Here is a 22205-nt window from a genome sequence, read left to right as displayed (position 1 = left end):
TGTTGTGTGCACTGAGGAAATCATCCAGCCCTTTTTTAAAAGCTGTTATAGTATCTGCCATTACTACCTCTTGTGGTAGTGTATTCCACAGTCTGACTGCTCTAACTGTAAAGAACCCTTTCCTATTTAGCTGCCGGAATCGCTTTTCTTCCACTCGCAGTGAGTGCCTCCTGGTCCTTAGTATTGTTTTCGGAAGAAATAAGTCATGTGCCAGTCCTTTATATTGACCACACATGTGTTTATACATATAAATGAGATCTCCTCTGAGACGCCTTTTTTCTAAGCTAAACAAATCTAACTTTTCCAACCTGTCATCATATGGGAGGCCTTCCATTCCTTGTAATAATCGAGTTGCCGCCTTTGAACTGACTCTAACTCCTGAATGTCCTTTTTAAAATGTGGGGCCCAAAACTGGATCCCATATTCCAGATGTGGCCTTACAAGTGATTTATAGAGGGGTAACAATACCAAATAACCAGCCATATGCAGATATCAAAGATATCCCACATATTACATGCTGTATCTTACCACAGAACACCCTGATGCATTTCACCGAGGCTTTATCCAAGCGCCCTTGGATAAAGCCTCGGCGAAACGCGTCAGGGTGTTCTGTGGCAACATACAGCATGTAATTATGTGGGAGATCTTGATACCTGCATATGGCTGGTTATTTGTGTATGATGTGGTATATCAGGACTCCTATCCTTCATTTTTTTGCCCATACTCTACTATTTGGACTCTAATTATGGCATTACTTACTAATATTTATTTCTGATAGGTGTTATTTCCTGACACCCCTCATTATATCACTGCATATCTATAATATTTGCATTTACAGTCATTGCAGTATTACATCCGTCACCATTATTATAGTCATGCTGTCTTATTTCCATCTATCATATATCCACTTGCTATGCAGGGTGTTCGTTTGACATGGATCAACTTCTCAATATTGGATATATTCATTTTTGTAATTTCGTACGTGTACGTGGCCTTTAACTTTTGCACATCAGGGCTTGTTCAGATTTTATTTTACCTGGCTATTTGATGTGTCATTTTTGACATTCAGTATTTATTTCTGTTTACACCTTGTCAGACTTTATTGCTCATTATTCTCAGTCACTGAGGGATTATTATAATCATAATATTTTGTATGTTGTTGTTCCTCCTCAAGTCATTATCTTGCTGTGTACATTTTTTATCATATTTTTATTACATATTTTTTTATGCTCCAATAAAGATTTTCTAAAATTGCATTGTTGTAGTTCTTTATAGGTTTTGGCTTATACTGTATGTATAGAGCTGTTTGAGGTCTCATCCTGTATAAAGGGGCTATATAAGTGCTCATCTTGTGTATAGGGGGGCATTTGAGGGTTCATCCTGTATATAGGGGCTATGTGAGGGCTCATCTTGAATATAAGGTCTATGTGAGAGCTCATACTGTTTCTAGGGAGTTATGTGAGGGCTCATCCTGTATATAGGGAGTTATGTGAGGGCTCATCCTGTATATAGGGAGTTATGTGGGTACTCATACTGTATATAAGGGTCTATATGGGGGCTGATACTATATATAGGGGGGCTGTCAGCATACTTAATTTTGCTCAGTATTAACTGATACATTTATTATTGATATAAAATAAGAATTATAATTAATATGTTAATTTTAATATTGAACAGAATTAATTTCAGCCTTTTGGTTCAGCCCTTCCCAATAGTTATGGTCTCTCATATGGACCCTCAGGAAATTGAATTTCCCACCCCTGCATTATTATGTATAGCAATGTAGTATGGATGTGTACCGCCCCGCGCTCGGCTGCAGCCGAGCCGTGGGGGATCCGGGCTCGTTTCATGTGGGTGGCTCGAGCTTCTCCCGGACCCAGGGGGTCACGTCGCTCTGAAGGGAAGCTGGCGCTACGTGAAGGGTGGTGTTCGGTGGGGAAGTCCATGGCCGAGGCCACGGTTGTTTGGGTGTTAAGTTCGTGACGCCACCCACGGGCTGTGGTGAATGGATGGACACCACCGCTGCCGTTGACTAGGCTCCCGGGGACGGTGTTGTGCAGCTTGGTGTTGACCCCTCCATGGGTAGCGGGGATGATGGTCCCGGGGGCCCGAGGTAGGTGCTGAGGCGGGGGGATGGATGCGTGCTGCCGTGTCGGTGCGGTGCGGCGCGGTGCGCGGCCGGAGGGCACTGTTGTACTCACTATTACAGACACACTGGAGTCTCTGGTAAACCAAACAAGATGGTGGACGGTGCCCGCAGCCGGCTGCGCTTTTTTCCTTTGGTCTTTTTGCGGCACTTCCTTGCTTTCTTTCTGTTCAGTTTTGCTTCTTAGCCGCACACTTTCCGGCACCGCTCTGTTCCCAGGGGGCGGAGCTTCCACTCTCGCGCCCTTTTTCGCGGGAAAGACGAGTCTGATGGGAAACTTCGCGCCACTGGATAGTGACAAGATGGCGGATTCTGAAATTTTTCAACTGGTCACCGCTGACTGCTGCTTCAAGGAGCACTTCCAACGGTAAGTGGATGGGTTCAATCCTGTTTGTGACGCCAGAAGAGTAGATGTGTACCGCCCCGCGCTCGGCTGCCTGCCGAGCTGCTCAGGTCCGGGCTCGTTTCTGGTGGGTGGCGCTACGTGTAGGGATTTCGGTGGGGAGGTTCACGGCCGGAGCCATGGTGTTTTTAGGGATTAAAGTTCGTGACGCCACCCACGGGTTGTGGTGAATGTGACACCACCGCTGCCGTTAACTAGGCTCCCGGGGACGGTGTTATGCATCCTGGTGTTAACCCCTCTGTGGGCAGGGGGGTGATGGTCCCGGGGCCCGGTGGTTGAGAGGTGCGGGCATGTTGGTGCGGTGCGGCGCAGTGTGCGGCCCGAGGGCACTGTTGTACTCACTATTACAGACACACTGGAGTCTCTGGTAAACCAAACAAGATGGTGGACGGTGCCTGCAGCCGGCTGCGCTTTTCCCCTTTTCAGGTTCGTGGTTTCCGCCTTTCTCCTGCACCTCACTTTTGGTAGAAATGACGACTCCTATGCCTGAGCAACGGTAGTCCGCTCCCCAGCTTTGTGTGTGCTGGTAGAGCCCGTTTGCTCGCAAACGTTGGCCCGTGGGATCTCAATGCCTGGGCAGTGGCTTTCTATCCCTATGGTTGGGCTGTTGTCTTCAGTCGGGTCTTGGGTGGGAAAGGACCTAAAGTCCAGTCCTCAATCAGTTGATTCGACTCGGTCCAGTGGTTTCTGGGCCTCGTACTGGGTCTGAGTACCCCTCCTGGTGCTCCGGTTTCCAATCTGTTCCCCGGTTCGGTACTAGCGGGCCACTACCCGGTCCCGGTCCCCTACGGTTTCACCGGCTGTAATCCCAGCTCCTGCAGGCGGCCACCACCATCTGCCTCCTTGCCACGGTACCAGGGCTATGACCCCGGCACCGATCAGTGTTGTCGCTGCAGACCTGATGCCTCAGGCCTGCTGCACTTGAACTTGAGTCCACTTCAAACTCGACTTCAAACTCAACTCCACCGAACTGACTGTTTGTTTCCTGTCTCAGGCTCTCTGGACTCCTAGGTGGGTGTGGCCAACCATCTGGCTCCGCCCCCCCTGGTGTGACCATTGAACACTGAGAGAGGTGACAAGGGTTTTGTAGGTTGGCTGCTGTCACCTTATTAGGGGGGAGGAGTTTTTGTAAGGGCCTACCTGTGACTACCTGGCTAGTCTAGGGTGTCACATATAGTGCAATACAGAAAGGGAAAAATAATTGCGCGGACCTCTGTGCGCCGCTGTTTTTCTCATTTTATGTCTTCAGATGTGCACCTGTGCATTAATTAAGTGACCTATCACATTATCCTTTAAGGGGTTCGACTGACAAGTCAAATACATCAATCTGGGGGCCACACCTTATAAACTGCCCAAGGCCCTGGCTACTCCTAACTCGCCCCTGATCTCACTTAATTTTATAAGTATTATCCCTCTAATTATTCACAAAGATATCTGCTTTGGGTCACTATTAAATGATCATGCTATGGATGCAATTTAATACCCAAATCATGGTTGCAATACATAGACCGCTTACAGTTTTACAGAAAGGAATCTAAACTTATTGTAAAGAGTGACTGCACTTTTTTTCATAGCAGAATACTACAAGTAAAGAGAGGAATCCATATAATATATATTATCAGATAAATATGCTTCTTTTAGTGATGAATGGATAGATAAACTGATGATCGCATTCTGTTTCACGCAAATTCAAAGGGGATTATCATACCTTGTACAGTGGTGGTCAGTACGTAAGCCATCATAGGTCGGCCATTCCCAGTGGAGCACAGTTTGTAAGGCAGAGTCGTTTTCTATCTCCAGAGTCACTGGGTAAGTCTCTCTCTTCTGAAGAGTGTAAGCTCTTATGGTCAGCGGGGTCCTGTCTCTCTAAGGCCGGTGTCCCACTTGCGATTGCGTCGTGTGTATCTCGCGCGAGTTTTGTGGTGCATCACCCATCACGAACTCGCATTCTGCTCATGCATCTCTATGCAGCCGACCCGCTCCTGTGAGCAGAGTTTGACTCCATGATAGGTGATGCACCGCGAAACTCGCGTGAAGCAATCGAAAGTGGGTCGCCGGCCTAACAGATTTAGACAAATTTGTGAACAATATTTCACAGAAAAAAGGCCTTTTCTGCACAGAAAAAGTCTCAGATCTTTTGGTTTTGCTCCCATTTTTTTATGAACTGATCTCAAAGTGTTGCATCTATATTTTTGTTCAGTATAATAAAACATCAAAAAAAGATGAGCACTAAGGCAGAAAAACACGTATATGACAGAATCGGTGTCTTTGGTCACTTTACCTCCCCCTCCAAAATGCAATAAAACAATGTCAGAAAATCTTTTGGACCCTAAAATGGTATCAATGAAACTACAGCATGTCCCACAAAATCAAGTTTACACACGAAATACGAGTAGTTATGGCTTTCGGAATATAGAAACTGAAAAGTTTTTTGTTTAAATATGACAACAAAACTAAAAGTAAATAAATGTATTATCACTATAACCATGCTGACTTTTAGAACAAAGTTACTAAGTCATTTTTTTACCAAAAAGTGAACGTTGTTAATGTTAAAGCAAAACCAAACTAATTTTGGAATTTCTCTACTTTATCTTTTCTGAATTCCACTTAATTTTATTTTTTTCAGTTTTTTAGTACATTATATATCTAAAATGAGTGATGTCATTCAAAACTAAAAGTTGTCCTGCAAAAAACAAAACTCTCTATGTGAACGTAAAATAAAAAAGTTATGGCTCTTGGAAGGCAAGTAGGAAAATAAACAAACATTTAAAAAAAATGTCCACTAGGAAAGTCTGGCTTTCAGTGACTGCTTATCTTGGCATTTGAATGTAGTTGGATGATTTAATAGAATTTGTAATTTACATATTTTTTAGGTTAAATTTCCAATCTCCTCTTCTATTGTTACCGTCAATTGGAGACTGTCCGCTATCGGATTTGTTATTCTAATTAAGTGATTATTAACACATGGAATATCTGCATACGCTTGTTAAGATGTGAATACTCAATAATGGACTAAATAATCAGGTTTCATGTATTAATCAACCAAGCTGTCATAGATATTCATGTGTTAATGATTCGGGCTGCAGAGGAAATCACTTCTTGTTTAGCGGATTTGCACTTCACAAAATCATTTTACAGTTTACATTTAGAGCCAGTTAACATAAGAAAAGCTCAATAACTTTGTAATTGCATTTCCCAAACTTATCTTAGTCCAATCCTGAATTACATTCTGCATTATAACAAGAGCTGCATTCACAATTCTGCAGTTTCCAGAACTAAAATATTCCAACATTTCTTGTGGACACAATGATTGAATGCTGGGAAGGGATGATACATTGTACAGTAATCTGTAGGAAAAACTATCTGGGCCATTACATTATAGAAACTCACCTAGTACATATATATGGTCTACGACAACTTTGGTGACCATATCCAATGATGAGGACAAGCAGAACTATGAAGGCAGCTGTGAACTATAACACAGGCTGTGATTGGTCACATAGTGAGCATATTCTTTAGGTTAGGGCTACATGACAACTTTTTTCAAGCTATGTAAGATCACAAATACCACATTCGCAAGTACTGATGGAGTGTGGGTCTGTTCAGTAATCTCGTGGGATTGGATTTCTACCGTTTGACTTTTCAGGGTTGGGACTTTCACTAATGTGACACTTTTCACTATCATTACTGGCAATTTTGGCTGTGGGATATATAATTTATATTCAGCAGTCAGTACTGGAACAGGTTTAGAGATTAAAAGATTTTTTGAAGTGGTCTGGCAAAAGCTACACTATACCATCAGTTTTGGGAATGCACGCAAATTTTGGAACTGTGGAAACAAGTACCGTACATCTGACAATTCAAAGCACATACAAGATTAAATTCCAGTTAACTCATCAATGGGCCATCTTTAATATCCTAGGGGAGACTCAGCAAAGTATCCCCAGGGGAACAAAGGCGGCACTCTCTATTTGGGCAGCGGCCACTAGGAAAAGCATTTTACATCGATGGATACACTTGAATCCCCCAACTATGGCATTGATTGACACAAAAATTTAAATTTTGTTTAAAATGGAGAGATTGGAGACGCTGACAAACAAGGAAAAATTGACCAGGAAATTTTTTGAAACATGGAGTCCATACATCCAGACACTCCCCATAGACACCAAAAATAGTTTTAGATCACAATTTGAAAATACCTCATGGTACCTGCTGGAGGTCATTGGAGGGCACAACCCAATACCATAAAGATCTAGGTTTGGAGAGAGGACACGCAGAGGTGGGGTGGAGGGAGGTCGGGAGGGGGGTTGGTATTCGAGGAGATACATTATCTGTAATTTTCTAGTTTAACAATTATAATGTATTGTATTATATGATTATTGATTATCTATTTTTGTTATTAAAAACTAATAAAAAGAAGGTTTAAAAAAAAAAAAAAAAAGATTTTTTGAAATTCAATACATTTCCTCCTAAATTTGATTTTTGGCAAATAAATTTGCTTCAATCTCAAAACTGGAAAACTTGTAATTGTTCTGAAAATAGATTTGGTGGGGGGAAGGCAAAGCAAACCCTGCCTACCATAGGAGCTTACACTTTACAGGTGAGAGAGAGAATCCTGCTTATCATAAGAGCTTACACTTTACAGGAGAGAGATAATCCTTCTGACGATAAGAGATTACACTCTATAAGGGGTACTTCTCACATAGCGAGATCGCTGCTGAGTCACAGGTTTTGTGACGCACCAGTGACCTCATCAGTGATCTCGCTGTGTGTGACACTGAGCAGCGACCTGGCCCCTGCTGTGAAATCGCTGATCGTTACACAGAGTGCTGGTTCATTTTTTGCTCATTGCTCTCCCGCTGTGAAGCACACATCGCTGTGTATAACAGCGAGAGAGAAATGATCTGAATGTGCAGGGAGCCGGCGTCTGGAAGCTGCGGACGCTGGTAACCAAGGTACATATCGGGTAACTAAGCAAAGCACTTTGCTTGGTTATTAGATATTTACCTTGGTTACTAGCGTACGCCACTCTCAGGCTGCCAGTGCTGGCTCCCTGCACACATAGCCAGAGTACACATCGGGTAACTAAGCAAAGCACTTTGCTTAGTAACCCGATGTGTACCCTGACTACGAGTGCAGGGAGCCAGCGCTAAGCGGTGTGAGCTGGTAACCAGGCTAAATATCAGGTAACCAAGCAAAGCTTTTTGCTTAGTTACCCGATATTTACCTTGGTTACAAGGCGCAGCATCGTTTCCACGAGTCGCTGCTGGCTGGTGGCTGGTCACTGGTCGCTGGTGAGATCTGCCTGATTGACAGCTCACCAGCGACCATGTAGCGACGCACCAGTGATCCTGACCAGGTCATGTCGTGGTCGGAATCGCTGGTACATCGTTTAGTGAGACGGTACCCTAAGAGAGAGATCCTGCTGACCATAAGAGCTTGCACTCTACAGGAGAGACAGAATCCTGCTGACCACAAGAGCTTGCATTGCTTATGAAGAACAGGGATCTGGCACTGTTATAGAATGCCATATGTTTTATTACTCAGGTGGTGTTCACCAAGAAATCCATTAACAATTTGAAGGTAGAAGAAATGAAGCTTTAGCTGATTTTGTCTCAGCATTCCCTGTTATTCAGGGAACCACAAGAAAATAAACTTTAATGCTAAGTGGTTTGTGCCCCATTTATTTTACGTTAATCCAAAGAATAAAAATTGATGTCAGCTCACCTGATTCTCCCATACTGTTTCCTGCATTGTGTAGAATGCTCCTGGATAGTGGAGCCATGACTAAGGCTTAGCAAAGTTGAAACATGCTGGTTTATCTTTTTTTTGCTTTTGCTGTTTTTATGGAAAGTGATGGAATAAAAGAAAGAAATCTTATATCATTTTTTCTCATCTTGTTGGGTTTCTATGCATCGCTGGATTTTCCTCTGTATCGTTATTTTTTCTCTTCTTCACCCATAAGAGCTTACACTCTATAAAATAGAGACTTGCCCAGTAACTCTGTCATGCATACTGTGCTCTACTGGGAACTGGTGATCTGTGATGGCCGAGGTAATGACAATCACTGTACAAGGTATGATAATCCGCTAGATGCCGTAGCTGCAAGGTATTATGGGGAAACCCTTATGCCAAAGCAAATTGACGTTATCCTACTCTATGAAGCTTCAGCAGTGTAGAATCAAATTTCAAAATGTTCAGAAAATTCAACTCAAACTCGATCCTGCGCGGTTCGATTCACTCATCTGTAATCAGGATGACTTTTGCCTTCTCTATCTTTGAGAAATGGACCTTAGCGCACCTAAACCTCTACCTAAGCATCTCTACATGTGCCACATAATAGCTGCATTAGATTGTGGCTGTCTTTATGTGATTAATAACCTCGACTAGACATTACAATTAAGAAATATATTAGTAACTTAATAAATTACTTACCCGAAACTTTGCAGATTCCCAGTAGTTTTTCTTTGTTTGTTTTCTCTCTGTCTAATTAGAAAAATAAGTTTTAATTACACATAGGGATCAAAAAAAAGATTCACAGGACTGTGGTCCAGTGGCCACATTGGTTGCCTGTGGTTGCTATTCCAGAACCCTGCAAACCTCCTATTACCTGCTGGAATCTCAAACGCCTCTTCTAATTAGTTTTAGGTTCATGTAACGCTCGTTGATGTTGGGTTGAGTAGTAGTAGGAGTGGACCCACTGAACCGCTGGCTTACCCTGATGTGGGAGGGTCTTGACTAAGCGGCCACTGAGGTGGAAGCCAGTTGCCACTCCCAGGGCAGTGTCCATGACTGTGGCAGCTGAACAACAAGGCAGGGAACAGAGGGTCAAATACAACTGCAGACGAGTACAGTGTCTAATCCTGGTGGGTGCAGCCAGGATAGCTAAAGTAGACAGGAAAGCTGGAGTAGATAGGTACGGTGGGCACTACAGGTGGGCACAACAGAGATAGATAGGTATGGGAAGGTGGGCACAGGACTAGATAAAGGGACAGGAACACAGGACCTGACAACTAGCTGACGGAAGACTGACTAACTAAAGGCATTGCACAGGCACCTTCCCTAGTGGGAGGATGCCTTAAGTGCCTAGTGACTTTCAGTCATAGGCTGGGAAGCATTTCCGGGAAATGGTGAGCTGATCCTTTAAAAGCAGGGCACATATGCACGCATGTTCCCCAAACACATTCCTGAAGAACTTGTGCAGCATGCATAGGGCTCAGGAGGAGAAGGCAGAGGAGCACATGGACGACTGTGGGAGTGCAGGGGAGAATGTAGTCCAGCTGCGATGGTGAGTGAGTCAGCGTCCCTGCTAGGGAGGGGCAGGGTAGTGCAGGAATGCCAGTGCTATAGTTTAAATGTGTGTTATCTATTTGATTGCTTGCATACACTTAGGGGTACTTTGCACGTTGCAACATCGCTAGTATCGGCTAGCAATGCTGAGCGCGATTGTACCCGCCCCCGTCGCACATGTGATATCTTGTGATAGTTGCCGTAGCGAACATTATCGCTACAGCAACTTCACACGCACTTACCTACCCTGCGACGCCGCTCTAGCCGGCGACCCGCCTCCTTCCTAAGGGGGCGGGTCGTGCTTCGTCACAGCGACGTCACACGGCAGGCGGCCAATAGAAGCGGAGGGGCGGAGATGAGCGGGACATAAACATCCCACCCACCTCCTTCCTTCCGCATAGCTGGTGGAGGCAGGTAAGGAGATGTTCCTCGCTTCTGCAGCTTCACACACAGCGATGTGTCCTGCCGCTGAACGAGGAACAACATTGTATCTCCTATTGGTGCGACATTATGAAAATGACCGACAGTACACAAATCACTGATTTTCGACGCTTTTGCGATTGTTTATCAGCGCATCTAGGCTTTACACATTGCAACGTCGTTACCAGCGCCGGATGTGCGTCACTTTCGATTTGACCCCGACGATATCGCAGTAACGATGTCGCAACGTGCAAAGTACCCCTTTGTCGCATCCATGGATAAATGAATCCATGTTTTTTTCTGGAATAGGCAATAGAGCCAATTCCCTGGCTGGTTATGACAAACTTTAGCGCATGCACAAACTCCACAGGTGGAAACAAAATCTCTAGTATCATTATGCATGGCTAACAAAAGAATCTCGAGATAGTTTTCCGCAATAACTGTGACCCCAGGGTAACCGCTTAGGATGGAATCATGAAACTCTTGTAACAGAAGGAATTTTAGGTACACAGGTATGAACAATTTAGACCCAGGAGTAGCAGAAAATGCCAGAGACTGGGTTTCATGGATCTCTGTTTCCAACACAGAGAGCATCATCATTCCACTGAACTTTAGTGGACCACTGCTGGAACTCAGTACTATAGTCATCAGTGGAGCAGCTATATCCTGTGTCAGGCTCATGATCTTTGCCTCAGTGATCTGGGTCCTGTCAGGTTTGTCATATATTAACCCCAAGACATCAAAGAAGGTGTCGACATGTGAGGACAAAGAAAACAACCAGGTCTGAGGGCCCCTTCGCAGTAGGTGCATGATTATTTCCACCTGCTAGGACTCATTCCCTGAAGACCAAGGTTGCACTGTAAAAAATAGCCTACAGGTCTTGCTGAACACCCTAAACTGTTTTTTCTCTCCAGAATATTAATCAGAAAGGGCTACTACCAGTTCAGGAGAGGCAAACTACATGTCCGATATACCAACGTTACAGCCATAGCTGGCAGCGAAGGGCTACGGGTAGCATTCATCAACCTGGATACCTGACCCTCCAACTGTGATTGCAATTATTTAAGTAATCTTTAGCCAGATCCAGAATCATTTGCGTCAGATTTACCACCTGATCACAAAGCTTATGAACAGGATTGAAAAATAAAAAATTGTTTCTGTCAGTCTTAGGCCTCTTTCACACATCAGTGATTCTGGTACATATGTGACAGTTTTTGTACGTACCTGAACCATGGACATACGCAGGCCCATTAAAATCAATGGGTTTGCGCACACATTAGTGATTTTACACTGACTGTGTCCCTGTGCGGCATACACGCATACGTACATATGTCAATTTTTTTCTGGCATCACTGATGTTCCAATGGACCACACAGTGATGTGATCTGTGAAACACATACCAGAAAATCACAGACATTTAAAATAAAAAGCTTTTTATACTCATCTTCTCCAGTGACTCTGTCTCCAGCTGCTGCTCTCTGCTACTTCGAAGCCAGCTCATTATTCTTATGCATATGTATTTATGCACTGTACAGCCAACCCCGAAGTAGCTGCAGCGGTGAGAGACACAGCGGCTGGAGACAGCATCCGGAAGATTTCAGCACCAGGAGAGCAGGAGCAGGGACAGGTGAGTTTACCTCCATGTGCTATCAAGGATCATGGATAGCGCATGTAGAACCCACGTATGCTGTGAATCACGGCACACGGTGGGACCTATGCGTTTTTAACACGTCAGTGAAAAACGTTGGTGTTTTTCACTGACGTGTGAAACAGGCCTTAAAGTGACTCTGAGTTACTGCTAGCGGACAAGCCATCAGGTGGGAAGTCAAGGAGTTCGAGATCAAGCCAGGAGGGTACGTAAAAGACAAAGGGATAAGACAAAAACTGTAAGTGAGAGGCTAAGGGGTACTTTGCACCTTGCAACATCGCTACTGCGATCTCGTTGGGGTCAAATCGAAAGTGACGCACATCCGGTGCCGGTAACGACGTCGCAACGTGTAAAGCCTAGAAGCACCGATAAACGATCGCAAAAGCGTCGAGAATCGGTGATCTGTGTAGTGTCGGTCATTTCCATAATTTTGCTGCAGCGACAGGTACGATGTTGTTCCTCGTTCCTGCGGCAGCACATATCGCTGTGTATGAAGTCGCAGGAGCGAGGAACATCTTCTTACCTGCATCCCGCCTGCAATGAGGAAGGAAGAAGGTGGGCGGGATGTTTACGTCCCGCTCATCTCCGCCCCTCCGCTTCTATTGGCCGCCTGCCGTGTGACGTCGCTGAGACGCCGCACGACCCGCCCCCCTTAGGAAGGAGGCGGGTCGCCGGCCAGAGCGACGTCGCAGGGCAGGTAAGTGCGTGTGAAGCTGCCGTAGCGATAATGTTCGCTACAGCAACTATCACAAGATATCGCATCTGAGACGGGGACGGGGACTATCGCGCTCGGCATCGCTACAATCGGCTAGCGATGTCGCAGCGTGAAAAGTACCCCTAAGTATGGTGTCAGATAACAAGTCCTAGTGTGTCAAAGACAAAAGGGGCAATCCAAGACAGTAGTCAAAAAGCAATTCCTAGGTCAGCACAGGATAAGAACAGCAGACAGGAGGTACACACTCCACAGAGTTAGCTAAGACTGCCAAATGTCTGACTGTAGTCAGTCAGCTAACTAGCCAGATAATTATCATAATCAGGTGACACGATGTGGAAACCCAGCAGACCTGGCCAGATTGGTCAGCTGGGCTATCACTCACAATACTGGCAACACAACACCCCTCTGCCACTGGTTGAGTGTCTGAGCAGTCACTAACAATACAGCCCAGCACACCCCTGATTCAATAGGACAACTGAGCTGTCATTCAGTGACACTGTGAGTGGTGAAATTGTGACACCTGCATTAAAACGGCTGCTTGTGTGCCAAGAGAGGTGAGATCACATAGAATAGCAGGTTCCAAGGAAATAAGGATGAATTGAAGGTATTGTTCCTTAACTCAGGCATGGGGACCTAAAGCAAACATTAAGTGGCAGAAGGACCTGTTGTTGCAGCCAAGTGTGGCCTACCGCAAACGGTATTTGAATTAGATAAGAAGTGGAAGTGCAGCCAGGCCTGAGGTTCATAAAGGAGAAGATGGCCCAGTTGGATCATGTATTCTTCTATGGAGACTTGCAGATATACTGGACCACCATGAAGCAAGTGCACTATCTAAAATGGACCAGGATCTTACCAATCTGTTTGCTCAACTCTAGATATACATGAAAATAAATGATAAGTCAATCATAATAAATGTAAAGCTTTTTAATGGAGCTTAGCTAGATGGATGTACTGGATAGAGGCCTCAGGCTGGTGTTGAATGAAGGTTGCCAATATCAGTAGTATAAGATTTATCTGGTAATATGAGCTGTGATGACTAAGCATTAATAAGTAGAGATGACTTGGACACATGAATGTGCAGATTTGCTAGGTTGGCCGGACTAAAAAAAAGTTTGGTTTGGGAATCGGACTTAATCTGATCTTGACCCCAGACAAGGAACCCCATCCAAGTCAACGGGGACCTGAATTTCTGTGCTGAAAATTGGTTGTAAAATGGTTACAGTAAGGGCTAGGGTGCTGCAAAAGGAAGCAAAATGGGGGTAATAACAGGATAATTATACATACAATGTTTTCTTGAAGATACAACAGCATTCAGTCTCTTTTCTTGCACACTTATTAAACTACATGAATATTCCCTGCTTACCCAGCTCATCCCCTGTGCCAGCATCTGTAATTGGTTACAGTCAGACTGCTATGCACATCACCATTGCTACCCTCTGTACTGTATTAGTGTAAAAAGAAATAAGTAATTTAAAAAACTGGTGTGGGCTCCGCCCTATGTTTGCTAACCAGCCAAGGTAAAGCAGATGGCTGAAGGCTGGTACTAGAGTGGGAAGGGCCATTTTTATTTGACCCTTTGCAGTCTAAAAACTGCATACCGCAATGCAACTGACAGAAATAGCACATCACTCTGTGAAATTGGTGGTCATTTAAGGTTATTGATGTCATCACTGCTCTCACTGGGTATGACATCAGCGCCAGTGGAAAAATCCATGGCTGGTGCTGACTTTTACATAGTTAAAAAATGGCATGGCATCCCTCTATTTTTGATAACCAGCCAAAGTAAAGCAGACCACTGCGGATTGCAGCCTGTCGCTGTATGTTTTGCCCGCTATTTGTTATCAAAAATAGGAGGGAGCCCATGTCATTTTTTTACATTATTGATTTATTTTTTTTCAAGTGGTGCGCAGGCCAATTACAGCTATGCCAATACTTGATATGGCTTGATAGGGCTGTGAAGGGCCCACACCAGAAAAGCTTGCAGATTGGCTTGGATGACAAACCTGAACAGAAACCATGCGTACAGTTGGAACTCTTTGTTCAGGGTTCAGCATTGGACACTAGGTGTTCGGTATGACCCCAGAACTTTAAAGTTCCGGTTCGCACATCCCTATAATAAGGATGATCTGACCACATGTGCAGGGGTGAATTATTCTTAATTATGCCAGATGTATTGTTTCTTTGTTCGGTAAATCAAGAGATATTAGCCATTGTTTCATGTCAGAGTCTTTGTGCCTCCTTCTGGATTAAATGTGCGTTATCCTATGGGATATTAACTCTTGTAGTGATTTGATGTATTTTTTTTAGTTTCTTATATTTTTCATAAATTTTGATCTTGCCATATGACTTAGGCGGGCTTTGCACACTACGACATCACAGGTGCAATGTCGGTGGGGTCAAATTGAAAATGACGCACTTCCGGCATCGCATGCGACATCGTAGTGTGTAAAGGCTCGATGATACGATTAACGAGCGCAAAAGCGTCGTAATCGTATCATCGGTGCAGCGTCGGCGTAATCCATGATTACGCTGACGCGACAGTCCGATGTCGTTCCTCGCTCCTGCGACAGCACACATCGCTGTGTGTGAAGCCGCAGGAGCGAGGAACATCTCCTACCGGCGTCACTGCGGCTTCCGTAGGATATGTGGAAGGAAGGAGGTGGGCGGGATGTTTACATCCCGCTCATCTCCGCCCCTCCGCTCCTATTGGCCGCCTGCCGTGTGACGTCGCTGTGACACCGCACGACCCGCCCCCTTAATAAGGAGGCGGGTCACCGGCCAGAGCGACGGTCGCAGGACAGGTGAGTCCATGTGAAGCTGCCGTAGCGATAATGTTCGCTACGGCAGCTATCACAAGGATATCGCAGTTGGGGCGGAGACTATCGCGCTCGGCATCGCAGCATCGGCCTGTGATGTCGCACCTTGCAAAGTACCCCTTAGTATAAAAGCCAATCCAGAATCTCAGTTTGCAGACACGATGTCTCAGTTGTTGAACCCATCAGCGCGAAGCATGAGAATTTGGCTGTATGAGAGGCTTCTGACTGGGATGAAAGGGCTATCATTTCTCAATGCATGGCCTTTTTTACAATGACAAGAAAAACAGTAACAATGTTTTGAACTTTTGACTTTCATTCTCCATATCTTACTATCCACTACAGCTTTGAGCGTGAGATTACGTTCATTTAATAAGAAAATCTTCTTGGCTAGCTCATGTATAAATTTGACTTGTAACTATTTAGCATATGATTAGTTATGCAGATTCTTGTCATAACACGGCATTGTTACTGATTTTCTCCTAATAATCAAAATTTTAATTTTTAATATTTTGTTAATATTTTGTAAATCCACCTTTGGCTTACAATACTGTCTGAATCCTACTGGGCATGATCTCAATTAGAGTCAAGTATTTCTTAAGCAAAATCTGATCCAGGTCTCTTCTACACATTACCAATGTTGGTACATACTGGTTGAATCACTTGGGTATGTATACAGCTTTTTCTTCAAGTGTTCGATTGGGTTGAGGTCTGGGGACTGTGGGGGCTAATCCATCACCTCTACTTAATTTTCATTGAACAATGTCTTCTCCAATCTTGACATATGCTTCAGGTCGTTGTCTTGCTGGAACACTCTGTTGCCTCTCATACAGCCCAATCAGATCTCATACTTTGTACTGACGAGGGACAACAACCTGAAACACCATGTCTACAACTTGAGATTCAGGTTAGTATTTTATCTGAAGTCTTCTGGCAAGGCTTGTTAAATGGTTGATAGTAACTTTTAGGGGTACTTTGCACGTTGCGACATCGCTACTGCGATATCGTCGGGGTCAAATCGAAAGTGATGCACATCCGGCGCCGGTAACGACGTCGCAACGTATAAAGCCTAGATGCGCCGATAAACGATCGCAAAAGCGTCGTAGATCGGTGGTCTGTGTAGTGTCGGTCATTTTCATAATTTCGCTGCAGCGACAGGTATGATGTTGTTCCTCGCTCCTGCGGTAGCACACATCGCTGTGTGTGAAGCCGCAGGAGCGTGGAACATCTCCTTATCTGCCTCCAGTGGCTATGCGGAAGGAAGGAGGTGGGCGGGATGTTTATGTCCCACTCATCTCCGCCCCTCTGGTTCTATTGGCCACCTGCCGGGGGACGTCGCTGTGACGCCGCACGACCCGCCCCCTTAGGAAGGAGGTGGGTCGCCGGCCAGAGCGACGTCGCAGGGCAGGTAAGTCTGTGTTAAGCTACCATAGCGATAATGTTCGCTACGGCAGCTATCACAAGATATCACATGTGCTCGGCATCACTATCATCAGCTAGCGATGTCGCAGCGTGCAAAGTACCCCTTAGGATTGGTACATCCAATACTTGATACTATAGTTCAAGTCCTCTTCGTCTCTAAAACGTCAATTTGCATATAAACATTTTAAGAGGCTCACAACTAAAAATAGCATTGACACCTCTTTTGCCTATCTATACCCACTCCAGTTATACAATTGTTTAGTTTGGCATGACTATTTACGCCAATTGTCAGCAGGGAGAGGCTGTGCCCTCCGTTACAAAACTCAATAATTTTTTGTAGATACTTTTAAAAGTGACAAGAGAAGAACAAAACAACAAAGAGAAGTAAAGCTTAATCTTTTCTACTGTAAATTTATCCTAGAAAAGAGTAGTGAAGCCATTGGATATATGTCCCCCATAATCTCATGGTTTTTTTTTACAATTGTTGGTTTTGCCCCAGAGATTCAAAAAACTCCATGTAAATCCCTCCAGGCATTTTGAGAAAAAGCTATCTTGACAATTTTACGGGATGACAATTTTACGGGATGTTGTACTTACTACTATGTCACCTCCTTTTATGAATTGAAGACGTGGTTGAAACACGAACATATCCAAAAGGTAGCAAACATCACAGGAATAGTCAATGATCATCCAGTACAGCAGATTGTCAGCGGTTTGAAACGGAAACACGCATCGTAGTGTAAGAAACCAGCAGTTCCAGTTGAATGACACTGCCACAATAAGCAGCCAGAAGAGATATAATGGATCTAGGAGAGAATACAATGCTCATCTACATCACAGTGCTGTCAGGATTAATTAGGTAACAGTTATGTCATTTTCTGACCTTGACGGTTGCAGATAACAATACGTCTCACAGGTTATTTTAAGAGAGCATTTGTAAAAAGCTTTTCTCTAGGTAGTTATGTAAATTCATTTTAATGGCAATTAACTATACAGCAGGAAGTACATAATCGTGTTTATGTACAAGTGGCAGATTTGTTGCAGAGATTTTTGTATTGTCTTTTTCATCTTAATGGGGTTTTAAAACATCGATACAAATCCTTAGAACAGGTTGTGTACTTAGATGTTGGTTTGTTTTACTTGGTCTTTAGCAGGACCCTTTTCTCTTGATAACAGTTGACACCAGGCAAAATAACGGTAACCCAATAACTAAGGTCAAAAAATGAGAAGAAAGAGTGGCACTCAACATAGCATAAAATACAAATTTATTTCAGTCCAAGTATAAAAACAAACAGGTCAGAGGATGGATGCAAGCACGTCAGAGGATGCTGGAGGTTTTGTACACTCTGCTCTTCCATGGGTCCTTCCACCTAAGGACCCATGGAAGTGCTCAAAACAGCCGTCATCCTCTGAAGTGCCTGCATCCGGCCCGCGAGCCATTCGTTTTTACATATGTACTGAAATAAATTTGTATTTTATGCTATGCTGAGTGCCACTCTTTTTCTTCTAATTTTTGAACCTATGCTTGGACTTTTGCAAGTTTAGAGTGAGCACTACCGCTTAGCGACTCCTAGGATTATCTGGTTCCACCTACTCATCCACAGCGCAGGACCACGTAATACTGGTGGGGTGGGACTGCATTTTTTTTCTGACAATAATTAAAGGGATTACCCAAAGTGGTCTTTTTAGGAGTACACAGCTCCCCTGCCTCAAGCCTTCTTGCTTGCCAAGGGGGGAAGTGAACTCCTTCTTGATTGACAGTTTCCACCAGTTGAACTGTTGCACAGCTGCCCTGAAGTGAGTACACTTGATTTTGTCATGTGACACATCAAAGGAGCACAAAACTACTGAAAATGGCCGGGAGCTAATAGTGCTAATCCTGGCCAGCTTTCCTGGCCTGGATTGTAAAGAGTTTGTAAGCGCTGTGTTTGTTTGGCAGTTGCCGGATTCCCAATATTAAAATGCCTCTCAGTTCTCAATAATGGAGTTATTTTTTAACAAGTAAATTGCAAAGTTTCTTGTTTTTACAAGCACATTGTAATTTTACCAATCTAAGTAGATGGGAATAAGCCATTAAATAGTAAAACCTTAAACCCTGATTTATCATCTGAACTATAGAGTCCAGCAATAAATGTCAAGATTGCCAAAATTAAGCTCGATACCATTTTATTAAATTAGAGAATTCCAATTTCTTACTAAAATTTTAACAGAAAGACCCCATTTTGGAAAAAAGGAAAAAGCAAAACTGACCATAAAGAGTCATTATCATGGCTGTATTTATATTCCATACCACTGGATTCATTCTGTATCTCTTTATACTCATGATTTCATATAGTGACAGACTGATTTGGATTTTGTACAGCTCTGACAGAAAAATAATTAATACCGAGTTTCTCCGAAAATAAGACAGGATCTTATATTATTTTTTGCCTCGAAAATGCGCCAGTGCTTACTTTTAGGGGATGTCTTATATTTTCCCATGAACAATAATCCATATTAATTCTTGAACAAAAAAAAAAAAATCAACATTTATTCAAATATAACCATGTCATCACATTCTGGAATATCAACATTTTGTGTTAATCTTATTACTGGTTCAGATGCACATTTTCTTATCTGATCTGCTATTCTTGTGGTGCAGAACCAGTCCTATAGTGGTGGGTACATGCCATATTTCTAAAGATTTAAGTTACCTGCTTAAATTTATTATTCTCTATGCACTGCTAAGTTTACCCCAAAAAGAAAGCAGACACCCTCTAAAAGAATCGCACTTATCAGACTCCAAACAATTAAGGCCGCTTTACACGCTGCGACATCGCTAGCAATGTCGCTAGCGATCGCCCCCATCCCCGTCGTGCGTGCGTCACAGGTAAATCGCTGCCCATGGCGAACAATATTGCTAGTATGCATCACACGCACATAGCTTCCTAACGACGTCGCTGTGGCTGGCGAACAAACTCTTTTTTAAGGGGGAGGTTCGTGCGGCGTCACAGCGATGTCACACAGCGGGCCACCAATAGAAGCGAAGGTGTGGAGAGCAGCTGCATTAACGTCATTCCCACCTCCTTGCCGGAGGACGCAGGAACGCTGTTGTTCGTCGTTCCCAGGGTGTCACACGTAGCGATGTGTGCTGTTTCTCAGGAACGACAAGCAACCTGAGTCCAAAATGAGCAATGATATTTGGGAAAGGAACGATGTGTCAACTATTAACGATTTTTGCCGTTTTTCGGATCATTAGCGGTCGCTCGTAGGTGTCACATGCAACAATGTCTCTAACGAAGCTGGATGTGCGTCACTAATTCCGTGACCCCAGCGATATCTCATTAGCGATGTCGTTGCATGTAACGGGACCTTTAGAATTGGCAAGTGAATGAGCTCTCACTTTCAAATCTGTGTTGCTGTCAGGTCCCCCTGTGTTCTACAGCAGTTGGCTCCCAATGGTGACTGGAAGCAGTATCACTTGAGTGAAGTGATTCTGGTACTCGATCTGTCTGTGAGGGCTGAAGTGCAATGTAGCTGGAATGGAGAAGGACCTGACAGCGACACAGATCTCTGTGTGAGAGCCCATCCATCCTCGGCACTTGCCAAGTGTAATTATTTGGGGTCTGGTGAGTGTAATTTTTGTTTGAGGGGGTGGGTGTCTGCTTTCTTTCGGGGGTGTTTGCTTTCTTTGATGAAGATGAAGAGTCCTGCTGAATTCTTTATCTTTTTTTTAGCAACTTGGACACTTCCCAATGGAATGGAAATTAGGGCTTATTTTTGGAGTAAGGCTTATATTTTAAGCAAACTCAAAAAAGCCCCTAAAATCCTACTAGGGCTTATTTTCAGGATAGGCCTTATTTGCGGGGAAACAGGGTACATGCTGTATTGAACTCTATATGAAATTAGTTATCCCCCCAGGATGATTGAATGATGGTTCTAGGGGAGAATAAGTCCATACATATGTTGCCCAGTTGGGTTTATACAGAGAGATGTACCATCTGTGAACACTGCTGTATAAGCTCTGCCATGCTAATAAAGTTCCCCTACAATTGAAATATTTACAGTACTATTGACATTGAATTGAAGATTAACTTGGAATATCTGAATTTTTACTGTTGTAGCATTACCAAAACGGATACACATGTTAGATGAATGTGTGGTGAATTTGTAAAGCAAAATGAGCCACAAAGAAAGTCTACAACCATTTTGCCCAAACCTGATTAGATTTCTATATCTACAAATATCTGTTTCCAAGAAGGCACAATGATGTGAGTCTGCGAGAGTGGTTGACAATTTCTGTCACTTTTCTGCCCCTGAAGACACCAATCACATCATTAAATTGTGTTGTAATGTGAATTACGTCATGAGTCTTTTGTAAAGACTGTGAAGTGATGTGATATATATATCTTTTCCTGTATAATGTGTGCTGTGATAGAGTTTAAGTACAGCAATATAATATAAGGTGTAGTGTAATATAGGAATGCACAATATGTTATAGTAGTGCATAAGATGTAGCAGTGTAATGTATAATATGTGGTAATATAAGATGTAAAGCAATGTAAGGTAATATAATGTTTACATAGTAATGTAAGTGAAAGGTTAAGTCTGGCCAGCAACAGACATCAGGGACAGAGACGGACAATGTTGGGACTAATCCACGTAGGGAAGGGTCAACTAAGAGGGAAGGTGATGGTTCATTCTAGAAAGAACTAAAAAAATATCAAACACCAGTACACCAAAGGCAAAAATGAAACTGTACTGGGGTTTGATATTATTTAGATATTTTTTTTTGCTCCTTGACACTTTATACAATATTGTTGGTTGCAGCAGTATTAATTTGCAATATTCATTCTAGAAAGAGTCAGTGAAGGCTTAGTGAGTAACAGATGTAAAGCCGATTGGTTTTGAAAGTCACATACTGTAGATGATTTGTGGCAACGGAGTAAAGGAGACAGGAGGCAAGATAGCAGGCAGGTCGAGTGTGGCCAGAGACACATGGTGTGAGTAGCATTGTAACTAGATACTGATCCTCAACATAGTGGTCCCAGACAATAGGAGCCAGAGGACGGGGGCCTAGCAACCAGGTCCCTTAAACTGTCAAGGTTCCGGGTGACTTCAACTTGTGCAGGACTCTAGTGGCCAGGCCTCTTGATAGTCAAAGTACTGAGATAACCTCAACTGCATGTGAACGTAGTCAACCGCCCAAGTGGTTTTCCACTAGATGTCTGGGTGTCCAAAGCTTTACTCAGGTCATTATGGGACCCCTAAGGGGACTAGACATGAGACAGCAGGTAAGTAAGTTGACAGTCATGGAGTGTGTTGGACGGGGTTGCGCTGGGACTCACCTACCCAGTTAGATTAATTAA

The 22205-nt window shown here is 43.7% G+C and overlaps 1 protein-coding gene across 1 annotated transcript in view; it reads right to left on the bottom strand.

The window, feature by feature from the left end:
- The window catches only part of CNGB3 (cyclic nucleotide gated channel subunit beta 3), a 262617-nt gene that overhangs the window by 109242 nt on the left and 131170 nt on the right, over window positions 1-22205 (bottom strand). The window contains exons 5-6 of the mRNA XM_075316272.1: window positions 17455-17663; window positions 8985-9035 (exon numbers count right to left, since the gene is read on the bottom strand). Of these exons, the coding sequence (XP_075172387.1) occupies window positions 8985-9035; window positions 17455-17663 (260 nt within the window). The remainder of the gene's footprint in view (window positions 1-8984; window positions 9036-17454; window positions 17664-22205) is intronic.

The sequence above is a fragment of the Anomaloglossus baeobatrachus genome, chromosome 6 (genome assembly GCF_048569485.1).
Source record: "Anomaloglossus baeobatrachus isolate aAnoBae1 chromosome 6, aAnoBae1.hap1, whole genome shotgun sequence".
Taxonomy (NCBI): Eukaryota; Metazoa; Chordata; class Amphibia; order Anura; family Aromobatidae; genus Anomaloglossus; species Anomaloglossus baeobatrachus.
Note: the sequence above shows the minus strand (reverse complement) of the source record. Positions and strands in the feature narration are given on the sequence as shown.